The 16,087-nt window shown below is 53.6% G+C and overlaps 1 protein-coding gene across 1 annotated transcript; it reads left to right on the forward strand.

Annotated features, from left to right (window-relative positions):
- Window positions 1-2,774: 2,774 nt before the first annotated feature.
- On the forward strand, window positions 2,775-11,395 carry LOC34620258. The gene is given in 17 exon segments (XM_026335300.1): window positions 2,775-2,998; window positions 3,472-3,809; window positions 3,986-4,215; window positions 4,508-4,708; window positions 5,111-5,491; window positions 5,600-5,731; window positions 5,852-6,401; window positions 6,655-6,837; window positions 7,100-7,173; window positions 7,482-7,551; window positions 7,816-7,950; window positions 8,191-8,908; window positions 9,165-9,294; window positions 9,946-10,062; window positions 10,550-10,672; window positions 10,828-10,927; window positions 11,235-11,395. Coding segments are annotated over 17 exon segments (3,867 nt in total).
- Window positions 11,396-16,087: the final 4,692 nt, after the last annotated feature.

Here is a 16,087-nt window from a genome sequence, read left to right on the forward strand (position 1 = left end):
TCTCCTCAGGAGATCAATCGTCTGTTCCTTCTCTGTGATATGGGGGATTCTCTGGCGGCAGAGGCTCTGCACATTGCTGAGGCAGAACGGATCTTGAAGGGGGACCCAAAGGAAGCGCTGGGAGAAAGCGCAGATGGAGTAAAGGCCATCGAGGACGAAAAAGAAGCGATTGATCAAGCGCGCCTTTCTGGTTTTCTCGTTGAGGACGGACGGTAAGCTGCATGGCGCAATCACAATCGCTGCGCTTTTAACTCACTAGAACAGCGAGCTGCATCGCCCCAAAGGCCCAGCTCGTTTGAAGCGAATGCTTCGGGGTGTATGCCTAGGCGTCCTCTGACGCGGATTAGGTCCCAAGCCCAGCCTCCGGCAGAGGCTCAAGGAGTTAAGATGGTTGTTTAAAGGGGATCCACTGGTGCCCCTATAGGGCGTATGTGTCTGTCTAGGTCTTGCATAGCTCCACTCTTGCGGCGCTTCATCTCGACTCTTTGTCTGCCTTTTGCGTTTCTCGGTAGCGCGCCAGCGTACCACAGGGCAGCAGCAGCACTCTTGCTAAGTGTACGCCTTCGGATCTAGCAGACACAGTGGAAGGCCTTGCTTGCGTGCGTCGCAGGCGTCTCTATGGAGTGATAGAGGGCCATGCCGCTGGCCGGCTACCCGCCGTTGCGGCTTGTCTGCTATCTGCATGCAGAGAAGGGCGCACAGGGGAAGGAAAAGTGCTGTACAACGCCAGGCTCCGCTTTTCCTCCCGGCGGTACCCCGTAGACTGCGGCTTGCAGATACTAAAGCTTCTGGTGCCTGTGGCACAAGCAGCAGCATCTCCTGCCGGCCTGGGCAAAAGCAGTTCTGCTGCCGCGCTGGCAGCCGCAGCTGCGGCATCCAAGTTGCAAACTGCCGGATTGCTCACACGTGCTGCGGATCTCAAGTGCCACGACTTGTTTCCATCCTATGAAGAGCTCAGGTGCCTCGGAGGCCGCTCTGGACTGGAGGAATCTTCATAGAAAAGAGGCCAAGGCGTTGGTTTTCTGCTTTGAAATCTTGCCCTGTGTACATGGGCAATGAAAGTCATAAAGAGTTTAAAATTCATGCACTTTGAAGCGGCTGTACCAAAGAGGGGAAAGAAGGGCCCTTCGCGGCGCGTGCTGAAAGCGCTATTCAGACTGTTTGGGTTCCTCCAGGGGTTTATGCGTTCATGGGGCTTCTACCAATTTTTGGTATTTACATTCCTCGGAAAAGCGAACCTTGCACATGCGCTTTAATCAAACGCAATTCCGCCTCTTTGCTCGCCATTTTTTGTAGCGTAGGCACGCAGCGCAGTGGTGCTTTCTTCGACGCTCACGCGCAGGCAATTCATGAATAAGAAGCGCCTGCACTCTTCCAGACTGTGTTATTGTGTTGACCCGAGTGTATGGTAGGAAAGCGCGCGCTTTGAAGTGCATTCCTGATCAAACTATAGAGGATTTAAGCACCACTCCCTGCTAGTGAATTCCTATTTTTCTAGGGGGCTCCGCTACGCCTCCTCCGTAGCCTCGACGTGTTCTAAAAAGGCGAAAAGGCACCACGTGGTCTCTATAAGGTGTAGTGGCGCTGCATTTGACATGAAGAATGATGCATTATGCAGCCTGGTGTTTATGTGATACTAAAACGCGCTGCAATCAGGGCAACATCGCGGTGGCTTGCCAAGTTGTACTCTTAGAGGCTTTAACTCCCCAAAGAGCGTCTATCAATCATTGAATGCATTATCATCATGCGTTATTCGCTCATATCCCACTGTTTCCGCCCCTTTTTCTTGCTTGGGAAGTAGCCGCTCCCGTTGTTTTGTGTAGTGTATGCGCCCTCGCCTTCGTCCCGTACAGATGTGTGGCCCCTTTGCTGCCTAAAGAATCCGAAAGGCGCCTGTGTAACACTTTCATTTGATGCTCAGACGAGTCGTGCCAAGGAAATCAAGGTTTATTTAACCGGCAATCCCGAACATCAAAGCAGTAGTGTGGCAGGCTGGCACTAGTGCTCTGCTCTCGCTGCTCTCCCTTGTCGGCGCTGTCCCGCATACTCCAGACAGGGAATATGTGCACCGGAACAAACCTCTTTTCAATGTCTTTTACCCCTTTTTAATTTCTATAAACTCTGATTCCCAGAATTTTATCCAGACTCTAGACCCTGGATGTGAGCCCTAACGAAGCCCCTCCCCTACAAAGCCCTTACACGCCCAGCACAGAAACAGCCAACAGGCCATGCCTCCTCCTCCAAAACACTGGTACCCCTTTCTTGAGGCTGTCATCACTCTTTAATGAGGATCCTCGCATGAGAGATATCGGCCCCCTTGATCCGACACCGTAAGCCCTGAGTCACAAAAGGCGTTTCCCAGCCACGCAAGCGGTGTTGCAGCTAAACCTTTTCATACGCGCCTCTTGTTGGCCGTTCCCCAGCAACGATCGACAGGAACAGACTGCTCAGCGTCCACTCACAGCCTTAGCAGGGAGCTCGGTCCATGCTCCTCTTCCTGGAATGGCTTGTGCTGCCGCTAACATCTCCTCCTGAGGTTGCAAGCCCTAGGCTTTTTCCAATAGTAGATCCCTCCTAGACGCGCTGCTCTGCCTCCTAGTAGGGTATAGCCCCCTTACTGCCGACGACCAGAATGCGCGTATTTTAGCAACCTTTTTGCCCGCCGTCACGCACTTCCCACCAGGATGCCTTCCTTGAGTCGGGGAGGGCCTAAGCAGCAGAAGCAGCAGCAGCAAGGGGCAGCTTGCCGCTCCTAGAAAGTATAATGCTGCGACATGGGAGAAGCATTCTTACCCGCCAGTTCGTCCAGGGGCCCACGTCTCGCAGAAGAACCCCCGGATCTGCCTTTCAAACGCGGAGGGTTTTGGCGGCTCAAGCCATTAGCAGCGCGAGACTGGTATCACCCCCACACTGCAGTGGGAGCAGCGGCTGCGGCACCAGGCACTGCTTTCTGCAGCGTCGAGAAGCGACTCTCGCCCCCGATAAGCAGCGGCTGGAAGTGCCAGCAGTCGCAACGAAAGCCGCTGAAGCTGCAGCACCTCTCTGCCTTGCCGCGAGAGCAGCAGCAGCGGATTCGGAGTGTCTGGACACAGTAAGCGCGCAGCTTTGCTGGCCGTCTGGGGGCCCTTCCCACGCAGGTGACCCTAAGGGCCTCGCCTGCAGATCCCGCCCCCTAGAGGGGTGTTCGCTCGCTGTAAAGGAGATAAAGCGGCGCTCGGGGGGGGAGCCTTCACACTTCCTGCTACTTCGCCAAGAGCATCAGGCTGCCGGCTTGCCAGCCGGCAAGCCGGTGCCTGCAAACGCTTCTATCGGAAGCCCTGTGGAAAGCAGCAGCAGCAGCATCAGCAGCACCAACCGCAAGAATTCGAGCAGCAGCAGCAGCATCAGCAGCACCAACCAAAAGAATTCGAGCGGCAGCAGCAGCAGAAGTGCTGGCCTCGAAGCAAAGGTGCCTCTAAGCGGTCCTTCTAGGCAAGCCACATCCAAGTCTTCAGAGGATGCAGAACCTTCGCCCCTCCCTGCCGAGCCGAGTGACGCCTTACGCGTTCTCAAGGATGCAGCCGCGGGAGGCAATGCTGGGGGTACGGCTGCAGCCCCCCCTCTCGTGATTTCGACGGCTACTACGTCGTCTGCTTTGAATAGACGCCCGCGGGTGATCTCGGAGTGCAGCGGCTGCTCCTTATCCACACCCACTGCGTGGAGGAAGTGGCTGCTGCTCCTGGCCGAAGAGAACGCGCAGCGCAGGCAGCAGCTGCTTCTCGCCTATCCGTTTGCTTGCAAGAAGCACAGAAAAAGCTTGGCAGCCTCTGGTTAGGACTGGACGCTGCTCCTGCCGCTGTTTCTTTTGCGACCTTACTATTGCCGCAGTCTAAGGCGCCTCCTTAACAGAGCTTCCCCTTGCTCAGCTCTTCGCCAGACAGCCTGCTGAAAGGCCCTTATCGGGTGCACTGCTACACGTTTTGCTGCTGCTGCTGTGCAGATCCAGGAGGTCCTTCCGTTGTTGGCTTCGCTCAACTGCTGCGGATGCTGGAAGCGGCTGCTCTGTACCCGCACGCGACAGAAGCGGCAGTTGCAGCTCTGAGGCAGCGCGTGCAGCTGGGAGTGCCGGCTGCAGCAGCCGCTGTCTCGCATGCAAGGCAGCTTTCTGAGCGTCTGGCTTATGCGGAACGGGGCTTGTATTTGCTAACCCTAGAAAAAGGCGCACAGCTGCTGCAGGTAGGGGGGTGGGTGTCGGGAAAGACGTCTACACTCGATGCGAGGGTTGCTTCTTTGAAGTTTCCTGGGAGGGAATGCATCGCGAGCAGCAGCGAGGCAGCGACAGAGGTTGTTGGAGAGCCTCCTGTTGAGCGTCGGTCGGAGAAAACGCCTCTCTTTGCGCTAGAAAACGCAAAAACATGCGAGCGTTTGTTGGCGAGCCAGTCCGCTGGGAAGCCCCTTGGAGGGGGATTTGCCGGAAAACTGCGAAGGAGAGGTTGCTGCTGCGACTGCCGCTGCTGATGTGCTGCAGAGCCTGCGAAACTTTGACGCCTCCGAGAGCTTTCTCCTTGAAGCCACGGCTGCAAGGCCTCCCTTTCACCCAGGATCTAAGACGCCCTGCTGGACCTTTCGAACTGTGGAGCGACCCCTGCATGCAATTTCAACTAGACAGCAGGCAACGCCGCAGCAGCTCGAGAGCGGCTCGCTCCTCGTCCTAAAGCCAGTAGACGAGGTTCGACTCGGCGCTGTAGGGGCAGCTGCTGCTGGATTGCTGTTGCTAAATTGCTGCTGCTAAATTGCTGCGTTGGCGAGCTTCGACGTCTATCGCAAAGAGGGCTGGTGCTGTTGCTTCCTGCCGCGCGTGGCAGGTGCTATTTCGTGTGCGGTGTACTAATGTGTCTGTTTGTGCGTGTATGTGTATCTCTGTGTTTGTGTGTGTGTGTGTCTATCTCTATATATATACATATACCTGTATGTGTGTGTGTATGTCTCTGTGTGTGTGTGTATCTCTGTATATGTGTATGTCTCTCTGTGTATATGTGTATGTATCTCTCTGTGTGTGTGTGTATCTCTGTGTTTGTGTGTGTATGTATCTCTATATGTATCTGTGTATCTGTGTTTTTGCTTGGTACAGGCCTCGGCAGTGCTTGCGAAAGCGCTGCGGAAGCTGCATGGGAACGCCTTTGACTTCTCATCGATCACTGCAGAAGCAAGGGAAGCCTCATGGGCAGCAGCGGGTGCCACAAGTGTGACTGAGTCAAAGCAGCAGCTGCGGCAGCTGCTGCAAGAGGCAGACAGGAAGCATTCCATTCAGTGTGCAGCCTGCGGCTCTCTCTTGATGCTTTCGGTGTGCGAGATGACTCAGCAGCCCTTGCACTGTCCGAACTGCGCAGCTACAACAGCAGCTTCGCCTTCAGCAGCATCCTTCGCTTCGAGCCATGAGAACCCCTTGCAGCAGGAAGGGGCAGCAACAAGGTTCACTGCGATGCGCCATGTGCTGCAGCAGCTGGCGTCGGTGAGTCTTTCTCCGAGGGGCTGCTGCTTGCCGTCGCGGCTGCTGCCTGCGCGTCGGGCTGTGCTGCTGTATGCAGGCCTGCCTTTCCTGCGTGCTGTTGTGAGGCAGGCTAGCTCCTTGACAGCTGATCGATTCGCGCTGGACGTTCCCACATACGTCGCCGTTGTCGGCAGCCGCAGCAAACCGCAAAATTTGAGGCTGCGGGTTGTGCCTCTCCCCGCTGCGGCTGCGAGGGCTGCCGCGAGCGGGAGCAGCGGCGCTGCCAGCGGCGATCCTCGGAGGGAAGACGGGCATCAAGGGCACTCAGCAGATGCAGCGAAGCCGTCAGAAGGAGGAGACACAGCACCAGCCCTCCCGGAGAGGCAGCAGGCATCCTCGCGAGACGATCTTCCCCCCCCCGCAGAGGGGGGAGCCTTTGCAGTTTCTGCAGGCGCGCGCTTCTGGGCCATGCCGGTGTCATTCGTTTCAGCAGTGCATGCCAGGCAAATCGACGCCCTTAAGCAGCTTGTGGACGACGCTGCAGGAGCAAGTGCGTCTGCTGCAGCAACTACGACGCGCGAGGCGGCAGCAGCAGCAGCGGCGGACGGCTGGCGTCGGTGCCACGGAGAGAATCGCATTCTTGAGGTTCTCACGCATGGCGGAGGATGGGGGGCAGATCCGTCGAAGGCCGCTGCTGCCGAGGCTTGCCACGCATTTCTCAGATATACAGCACCCGCCATCTATCAGGTAGCCTCGGGGGAGGCAGCAGAGAGTCGCGTTGCAACGTTCACCGCTCCTGCAGCATCCGCCAGCACTCCGCGCCTGCATGCAACTGCACTGACCCCGCGGCAGCAAGAAGCGGTCCTTGCAGCGACATCTCCAGGCAGCCGCATCATCACAATAGAGGGCAAGTAGAAGCGCTCACACGCACGCACAAACATACACATGCCTGCACGACACGCCAACGCACCAAGTGCCTCTTTTTATCAAAGGAAGCGCTTACTGCTGTGTGCTGCTGCTGCCTGCTGTTGCGGAGGCGACTTGGGAAGGCTGCAGCATTTTCGCTGCCCTTCGAAACGTTGCGTTCGTCTGCTTGCGCCGCGGCGCCTTGGCTGTCGGCTGCCTCTCCGCATGTCTGCCCCTCATGACGCTTGCGGTCTGCGCTGCTGACTCCCCACATGCAGGGCCCCCTGGCACAGGAAAAACTGCAGTAGCCGCTGCAGTGGTGAGACAGTGGCTTTGCGGCGCTGCATGCCGCGCACAATCGGCGTGCAACGATCCCCACTGCACCTGCCGAGCACCCATCTTCGTTGCTGCGGGAACGCATGCGGCCCTCCGTTCACTAAAGAACAAACTCGACCTGGAGGGTGAGCTGAGCATCTCCTCAGCACGCGAACTGAAGAAAAATTCCCAGAAAAAACAGCAGCGCGCGCCTGGACGGCCTGCAAAGCGCTCGTCGCAGGCTTAGTCCACCCGCTATACTTAAAGGGGCACCACGAAAGTGGCACTTCTTCTGCTGCACGAGATGCAGAGCTTTTCAACTGCACCGAGTACGTATGTGTATGTGTATATGTGTATGTGTATATGTGTATGTGTATGTATATGTATGTGTATGTGTTGCAATTCCAGGAGTCGAGACAGTACGCCTCTCAGACGAGGCGACGGTTTCTGTGGCGCTAGACAGGGCATCTTCTTCTCGCCAGGTAGGTCTGCTGCTTCGTGTGTCGAAAACGATGTCTGAGGTGCTGTGTTGGCTGCCTCTGTTCTTGCTGCTCCACTTTCGCGTCTGGGCTAGAGAAGAAGTTTTGAGGACGGGTATGCGCATGCTGTGTTTTGTTCTTCCATGGGTGATATGGCGATCATGCAGGGCGTCGTGTTGCTAGACACCGTTTACCAGGTAAAAGGAAACGAAGAGCCGCCTGACGCTGAATTTCTGCAGCAGCGCGCGTATGTTGCTGTGGCGGAGTGTGGGAGACGCCTTGACTGCGCTCGCCTGCTGCACTTGCTGCAGGGGTATCGACTGTCGCTGATGAATTTACGGCCCGCGCGCGTGCTCGTTGATGAAAGCTCCCAGCTTACTGGTGCGTCACAGGCTTTTTGGCGTGTTTTTTCCGAGGAAACTTTTATCGACAAAGCCTCTGCAGCCGCCGCATGCGATTCGCCGTCTACTGCTGCAGGGCAGGCAGTGTGGGCGTCCTAGAGAGGCGCATATCCAGTTTTCTTCCACCGTGGCACTTCGCTCGCTTGTCGTCGCCTGCCTTCTCGTCTGGTATTCGCGTCTTTCGCTGTCTGCCTGTGCGGCCTGAGCAGCGTCTTTCTTAGCCCATGTGTCACCGGTTGCGCAGAGTTCGCTGGGTTGGGGGCGCTCGTGCACGGTGCTGAAGTCGCAGTTTTCATCGGAGATGAGAAACAACTGCAGCCAGCCACCTCCCTGCCTCCCCATGAGGCGCCTCCTCGCTCGCTCTTCAGTGCTCTCAAGGGTGGGGAAGTCAACGCCTTTAGCCACGCTCTGCCCGTCGTGCCGCGCCTCCTCCTTACCGGAAGCCTCATGTGCTTCGATGCATTCTATGGGCGGGGAGACGAAAAAGGGGACAGGAAACGTGGAATTAGGGGGGAAGGGGAAGCGCAGTGGCTTAAAGAGGCCGCAGTGTATGTCTGTGCAGGCAAGCCTTCAAGACTGCTGCAGCTCAGGGGCGTGTGTGGTGCTGTGCTGCATGCAGGCGGCGCTTGCCAGTCAGTCCTTCTGAATGTTCAGTTTCGCATGCCTCCGCTGCTTGCGGCCTTTATCTCGGCGCATTTTTACGAGGGACGCCTTATGACGCACCCTTCTCGCGCTGTACCTGTGCAGCAGCAGCAGCAGCAGCAAGTTTTGCCTAGCGGCGAGCGCGACTGTGGCTCTCTCACGAGACTGGAGCTTCAGCCCGCGGCGAGCGCTTCCTCTAAGGCTTCTAAAGGAGGCAGAACTGACGGGGGGAGACGTCCAGACGAGCAAAGGCCTCGACTTTTCCGGCTCGCCTCGGAGCCGCTTGTTGCGAAGCAGGAGACTGCAGCTGCGACAGAAAGCTTGAGCCGATTTCCTTGGCCTAACGGGAGTGAAGGCGACAAGGACCTCGCCGTTCGCCTTCTGCGGCAGATGCAGAGGGAAGCGTATCCGCTGGGGTGTCTCCAAGACGCAAGCCATCCCCCTGGTGCGCCCTCCTTGCAAGACTTCGTGCCAGAGCGTCTGCCTATCCTATTTATCGACACCTCGCCATGGGCTTCGAGTGCGCGCATGCAAGTCGCCAGGGTTTCCCTGCCGCGTGAAGAGGCAACGGCTGCGGCTGTCGCCTCACGAGGGAGAGCATGCACGACATCGCAAGGCCAGGAGTGCCCTTCCAAGGGGGTTGTACAGTGTCTTTTCGCGGAGCAGCGCGTCAAAGGCTCTCTACAGAATCCTCTGTACGCTGGGCGTGCCCAAATATACGGCGTGCAGCAAACGCGTCGTGACAGCCCAAACTATAGAAACGCCGGGCAGCTTTGCGTGGAGTCTGTCTGGCAGGAGGGGTGGCGCGCAGGGCATGCGTGTGGATGATAGCTGCACTGGCACATGCTCATTTTTTTGACGCCACGCATGCTTGGACCCGCCAGAACCTCGAGTTTACACTGGGCTGCGTGCTTGTGCCGCCACATGCTATTCGTGCTTCCTGCTCTTCAGGGAGGCCTTTCTGGTATTCAGATGCGTGGAGATGCTGCTCAACAGCGGGGCGAGCAAGGCAGATCTCGCGGTTCTCACCCCCTACCAGGCTCAGGCGCAGCTTCTCTCCCGCATTCTGCATCCTCCCAAAGTAGGGGACTCTATCGCACCGGCGGCTGCCGCTGCTTGCGGTGCTGCAAGACGTCGGTGCTCTCTCCGTGCCTACCTACCTACCGTGCAGAAGCTTCGATGAACGGGTCCATATGTGTCTGTGTATAATATATGTATGTATGCATACATGTATAGAGGTATATGTGCATGCGCCTCCTTCGTAATTACGGCCTTCTTTGTACTTCTTGTCTTGCAGGCAGCAGGGACGGATACTCAGGAAAAGCGGAGGCGATCGAGTCGTCTATCGTTCGTGCAGCCAGTGAGGAAGGCACTGCATGCGCCTATTTTACATTCTTTTCTGCGTCTCCTCTGCCGAAGCGCCTCCGCTTGTGGCCTTGCTGACAGCCGGTGCTGCTGCTAGTCTGCACGCTATGTTTTGCACACACACACACACACACACACACACACACACACACACACACACCATCTCCTTCCCCGTGCTGCTCCTCCTACGGGGGTGGCTCATACCCTACGCTCTACTCTTGAAGAACTGGCATTTGAACGTTTGAGGGCTGCTGGGCATTGAGGCGCCTACTCTCAAGATTGATAAAAGGTGTCTCGTCGAAGCCGCAAGAAATGATGGCGCTTATACTTTTTGATCAAGGTGTGCTCTCGGAATGCACCTCCTCAGGCTCTTGATGTGCTTGACGAAAGGCAACGCCCCCATCCCCAGGTGTTTACTGTCGATGGCTTTCAGGGCCATGAGAGGCCGTACATCATCCTCTCTGCTGTCAAAGGCCTCCGCAGGGTGAGTCTTAGGATTCTTCTACAGAAATTTTATTCTTCCCCTCCTCGACCGCCTCGTCGGTCTGTCGCACGAGGCCTCCTGTGAACTCCTCTTTTGTTTCAATTGGCTGCATAAAACTGCCTTTTGAGCTGCTCACCACATCCACTATCCTCGGCGCCAAACACAGTTACACAGCATACACAACCACACGCACATACATATACCCATGGGTATACATATATATATGTATATATATATGTATGTATACATTCCCACAAAGGCTCTCCCGAATTTTGGCTTAGTAGTTCTAAAAGGTTGCATTTTTTGTGTATGGTTCCAATGCTCCTCTTTCACGTCTTTTAGCGAATGCACTCCCTAGGGACATATATATACATATATATTTGACGCCTTCCAGCTTTGTGCCTGCACCGATACCTGTGTCGGTGCAGTGTCTGTACAGCAGCACAGTTCGCCTTCGTGTGCGTCCTTTACTACCCCTTTTGTGCAGCACTCCCAAGAGCTTTTTCTTTTTGATCCCCGGCGAATAAATGTGGCTTTGTCGAGGGCCAGCAGAGGACTCGTCATCGTCGGCAATGCCTGCGCACTCTCCCAGGCGTCGCCTACCTGGAATGTGTGCAAACCCTTGGAAACGCCAAAGCCTTCAACCTTATGCTCACCACCCTACGCCTGTAGACCCCAAATCATCTAATACTATGCCCTTCAGCCTTGTTGTCTTCTAACGCTCTGGCAGTCCCTGCGTGTTGCTCCGTGCGCTTGCGTGTGCAGAGTTTTCTGTTTTTCCTGCGAGCTCTCGGAGCGGCTTTACCCCTAGATCATCCCTCTCTAAGAGAGGAACTGACGAGCTCTCTGTTACTGCCGCGGTCTGGTAACTCCTAAACGACTTCAGCCGGTTCCGCAATAAGAATTATGTAAGGGACTGAGGCCAGGTCGATACAAGACCCCTTACGCTGGTCGAAATTGTAATTGGCATACAATGTGAAAGAAACGACACCATAGCCTGTGTGTTTAAAGGATCTGCCGAAAGCGATCTTCAAAAAAGTCTCCAGAGCTGAAACCAGGGGGCCGTCTATGGTGCTGCAAAGCAGCGTGAATGCCGACGCGTGTTGCACCTTGCTTCATCCTCGTTCAGATGCAGAGCAGGCCGCGTGCAAAAGATCCTTCTTTTAGTGTAGGGCGTTTTCCATTTTTAAGAGTAATAACAACTGTTTCACATGCCACGATATATAGGCGGGCAATCGAGCACGCACAAGCAGGAAGAAGACCTTCCGGAGCTGGAGGAACCCCACGGGAAAGTGAAGGAATACGGGGATCCGGTAGTGCTCCGTATTTGTAAACTTGGGAGGGTCGAACAGGCTTTCTCGCCTAATATTCCGTCAAACGGAACAAATGCTATGCGATAATCGTACGAAACGCAGTGTAACGCTCTCTTGATGGTCTCCTTTAAGAGGCACTCACCTCCAGGCTCAATGCAAATTTAATGTAAATTTATCGGATGTTTCTCAAGCGAAGTCCCTTCCCTACTCGCGCCCCTCAGATTCCTCGAAGTAAGAGAATAGGGTGAGCCACAGTGCGCGCAGCTGCACACCATGAACATTCGGAGCATTCTAGTTCCACATAGCATCTAGAGCACGCGCGCACAACATTGCGTCCTTCTGTTTCAAACTAAAAATAGGACTTCAACAAAAAGGATATACTAGCAGACGGACCAAGGGGTCAATTCTTCTCAATCTTTGGCTGGATGTAAGTGGCGTGGCAGAGTGCGCTGAAGTGTGGCTTAGCCCGTTGCATCATTTTTGCCTGTTTCAAAACAAATGTCCTCGTGTTCCTAAGCCTGAGTTGACACCAAATATTTGCAGGAGCGCTAAAGAGTTCCACAGCGTCGCCAATCCCCGGGTAGGCAGTATAGGAGATCAGTGCACCTTAGAGAAGTGCATGTATGCGTCAAACCCCTCCAGCGAAGTTGACGGGAATGAAGAAACGCACATTGTGCAACATAAACTCGGGACCCAGCCAATGCAACCTCGCCAGGGCAACGGTTCACTGTCGTCGGAGCGCTGAGATAGACGAGCTTTATACCACTGACAACAGCAGACCAGTAGACTGTGTTAAGGAATTCAGAATATAAACTAGTCGAGAACCGCATTAGCGGCCTACAGAGCAATTTCTGCATGAAATATAGCTGTGCATGCAGCAGATTAGCCGACTTAAAAGCCCCCCAAAGGCATAAAGAAAGTAGATACAAGATTACTTGGACTGCCTGCACACAAATGCAAGCGTGAAGAATGTATCTTATTTGTGGTAATAACTGTAGACTGCTTAAGCAATATCAATGGATAAACGTAGATACTTCAGGCAGCGCTTCTGCTGAATAAAGCTCGAGTATCGATTTTGCTGAATATGTTTAAAGGGTGCCACAGAATTATCAACATTGTTTCCCTAAAGTAGCTTAAAAGCCGCCCAAGTCGTTCTTTGGTAAGGTACGAAAACTATTTGCGCGTGAGAAGATTTCAAGTTGTCCTAGCCCTGGGGCCACCAGCCTTTTTCTTCTTTTCTTCTATTGGTGCGCCTCGTAGACTTTGCCGATCCACCAGGACCGAATATCCAGACTTGAAACACATAGGCGACCATTGTTACGTACCTGTGTACCTTGAACTTTGCGCATGCATTGACGTGGACTAGCCAGGTGGTTTCTGAAATCCTTCTACGGTGAGGCTGGCTGCTGATGCCGGACCCTATGGGCCAGGCTCTGACCGGTAGGGCCCCCAAAGTGTAAACCAAGCATGCGAGGGACCAACGGGTAGATGGGTGTGCAGTTGTATCATAAACTCACAGCATAGGGAAGAGGGTGAAGCTAGTAACTTGAATTTGCGTGTACACAGAGCTGCAAGTACTGCACAAGAGTGCGGTGAACGAGTATGATCTCTTGGGTGGGTTGCAGTGGTCATATTGTGGCAAATCTGTGGGCAGCTGATAAGGGCATGCCAGAACGCACATACTGAGCATTTCCCTGAGCTACCAGAGACGGAGCAAGGAATGAAATGGGCATATTTGTTGGATCTGTCAACGACGTGGGTACAGCGCTAGCAAACTCAACCTCCAGCAGTACAACAAGGTATTCCATTTTCAGATCATTCCAAATCCTGAAGGCTTTGCAAAGGATCAGTTTATAAGAATCTGGACCCATTTGAGGCCAGGAGAAGGATCTTGATGTTTTTTTTTATTGTACTGTGAATACAATCATGGACCGAATAAACATGATCATGGTCTTTTAACATGGTCATGGGCTTTGCACAGAGCGGCACCGCAGAGCAAGGTTGGGGTGAGTCCCCGCTTATTTTCAAGCGCAGCAGGCCATCCTGAAAATGGTAGCGCTTCACCCTCCTTCCATTCTGGGTTTTTGGTAATAACAGCTGATGGAGGGATGTCAAAAGCATAGATAGGAACCCTAAGTCACCACAAGCCGGACTAATTGCGCTGTACAATAGGGAATCGCTGTGGCTTCGCAAGCGCTCGTCGCCGACGTTGGTGACATCCCTAATCGACTTCAATGTATGGGCGTACTGCAGGAGGCGCTCCGGTCAGCTAACAACTCTAGGATCATCAAAGTCCTAAGAACAATTCGTAAGGCATAATAAAGACCTGTGGTCGGTGTCCAGGGTAAAACTAGGTCTATATAATAAAGCTGGCGTTTTCCACCCCCCGTTACACTCCATATAGTTTCGTTTCCCCCACTCCATACAACTGCTCGGTTTTGATGAAGTGATGGGGAAAACGAGCGATATATGGGGTCTTTAAAGGTTGAGGCCTAACAGAAAGGAACTGAACCGACGGCTACGCCACTAACGTTGATTGTTAGGTAGGAACAACACTTTTTATAGGACAGCGCAGGTGCTGGAGGAATGGGCAGGCAGCCGATAAGCTTCCTTGCGGCAGCAGCCTTCTCTGTTTAGCTCATACATTGCACATTGTTGAATAGAATGAATGAGCGGCGATCACCTAAATTGAGGATTGAAATTTCAGTGACAAGACGCAATCCGATAGAACCTCGCAACGTATTTGTGGGTATGTAAAGTTAAAGGTTACGCTTTCATTGCTTTGATTCTTGCCGGATGCTGCTCGATTCCTCCAGCCAAAGCACAGATTCGCATAAGCATAGTTGATGTCCTGAGAAACCAGCGCTTACGTGACACCAGAAGCGCACCGTGTAGGTGCAGTAGGTGCTCTAGAATGCTTCTGCCGAACAACTAGAGATTGTCCATGAATACAGCTATGTAGCGATCTTTGGTGCGAAAATATTTCGTATAAACCTGCCACTGCAATTTACCTGTGGGGTTACCAACTCCAAACGGCACAAAAATACACTTGTTCTCCAAGTGAAAATATAGAATGCTCTTTCATGCCTTTCGGGTGAATGTAACATTTGTAGGGAAGTGCCCGTAAAATCGAATGTCCAGCAAACTTTGTAAATCGAGTAAGCTGTCCAGTGTTGCGCCATCATGTGGCGATGTAAGCATTTGCTTCTTAGAAATCTTGTTCATTGGCTTAAAGCTAATTCACATGTGCCTCCTGTCCATTTTCGACACCGACATTGGGGTGTGCCCAAAGGCTCTGGCTTAATCTAACACTGTGCTTTTAACAAATCATTCACTGTCGCTCAAACTTTTCTTCATGCTTAAGAGGTATTCAGTATCGCGGCGCTTGTGATTTATCAGAGAGCAACTCAGTGCGGCGCGCTGGACGGCCACCTGCTGGCAGCTCGTCACTACACAGAGCATCCAATAGCGCCTTCTTGACATTCGCTCGTTTCTGCTGTTCACTGGCATGCAGCTAAATCGAAAACCCTAGTTTAGAGGAACAGCTAAATAGCCAGAGGAACGGGATGCATGCCAAGAAGTGTCTGCTCTTATTGCTCTGCTAAGCCGCCCCGGTGAAGAGTATTCCTCACGTTCATGAGGTGCCGACTCTGTCTGCTCACCAAAAATAGAATAAGAGTTATCGACGAGACCAGGATTTGCTTTTCCCTGACGCTTCCGGGAGAGCTAACCTCCACGACGCGCAACAATGAATGCACAGGATCCCTAAATAGGTTTCCTTCAGGCATTATTAGGGGTAGGTCATGGTGCACGGGTCTAGCGCAGGTGGTGGACCATTCGGTCGAAACCTTATTTGGAAGCTGCATTTACTGCCATAGGCTTGCCAATGCTTGCACTGGGCCAGGCCTCAGCATACCTGGGTTCTAGTGACAAATGAACAGGCAGATTGCACTTTTGCTTCGTCTCCGCAAACAATATTTGCATCCAGCATCAAGCAATGCCATCCATTTTTGACCATTAGTATGAGCGTTTCTCAGCTCAGAATTTATTCGTGCCAGGATTCCACCTGTGGATGCGTCCTCTGAACCCTCTTTTTCGCGCCGCAACGTGACTGACGGCCTTGCCGATTCCCCGATGTACCCTTTTTGCGCGCCAAGCAGCATCCTTCCGTTAGTGTCAGCCTGTTGTTCAAGCATTTTTGGCTTTTTTCATGCTCGTGTAGCATGACCCAATCTGTCACACTTAGAGCACGTGTGTTGTGAGGGGTTGTCTGGTGGTGCTTAGCATCGCTGGTTTCCTCTAGCTCTCTGTCCTTGCGCACAGAGTGTGGGCGAGAACCGGTCAATACATCCCCGACGTTCCTAGACTCTGATCCCTAGCTTACCCTTATCCTTGAGCCAAAGACAGAGCAATTGCAGTGGCTTGCTCCTGAGCCAGTAAGCAGTCCGCCTCTTGTGAAAATCCCACAGGTCGGCTTTCTAATCGCTGAGTCCCTGCCCATCGTGGCACCACCTAACGTGCCACTTCGCGTGGACCTAAGATTATCCACTGCTGGAGCAACTGCTCGTCCACGTTACTGCTCTTGCAAAATGACGTTTCATATTTCCAAATATGTCAATATATTGGTAAACCCCCTTGCTTCAGCTTTTCTAGTTCTTCCAAAGCTTGCTGTTGAATTGATTTTAGGATAAACCAATGAGTTCGGGATCAGG

Source organism: Cyclospora cayetanensis, unplaced genomic scaffold (assembly GCF_002999335.1).
Source record: "Cyclospora cayetanensis isolate NF1_C8 unplaced genomic scaffold, CcayRef3 CcayRef3_contig_65, whole genome shotgun sequence".
NCBI classification, from domain to species: Eukaryota; Apicomplexa; class Conoidasida; order Eucoccidiorida; family Eimeriidae; genus Cyclospora; species Cyclospora cayetanensis.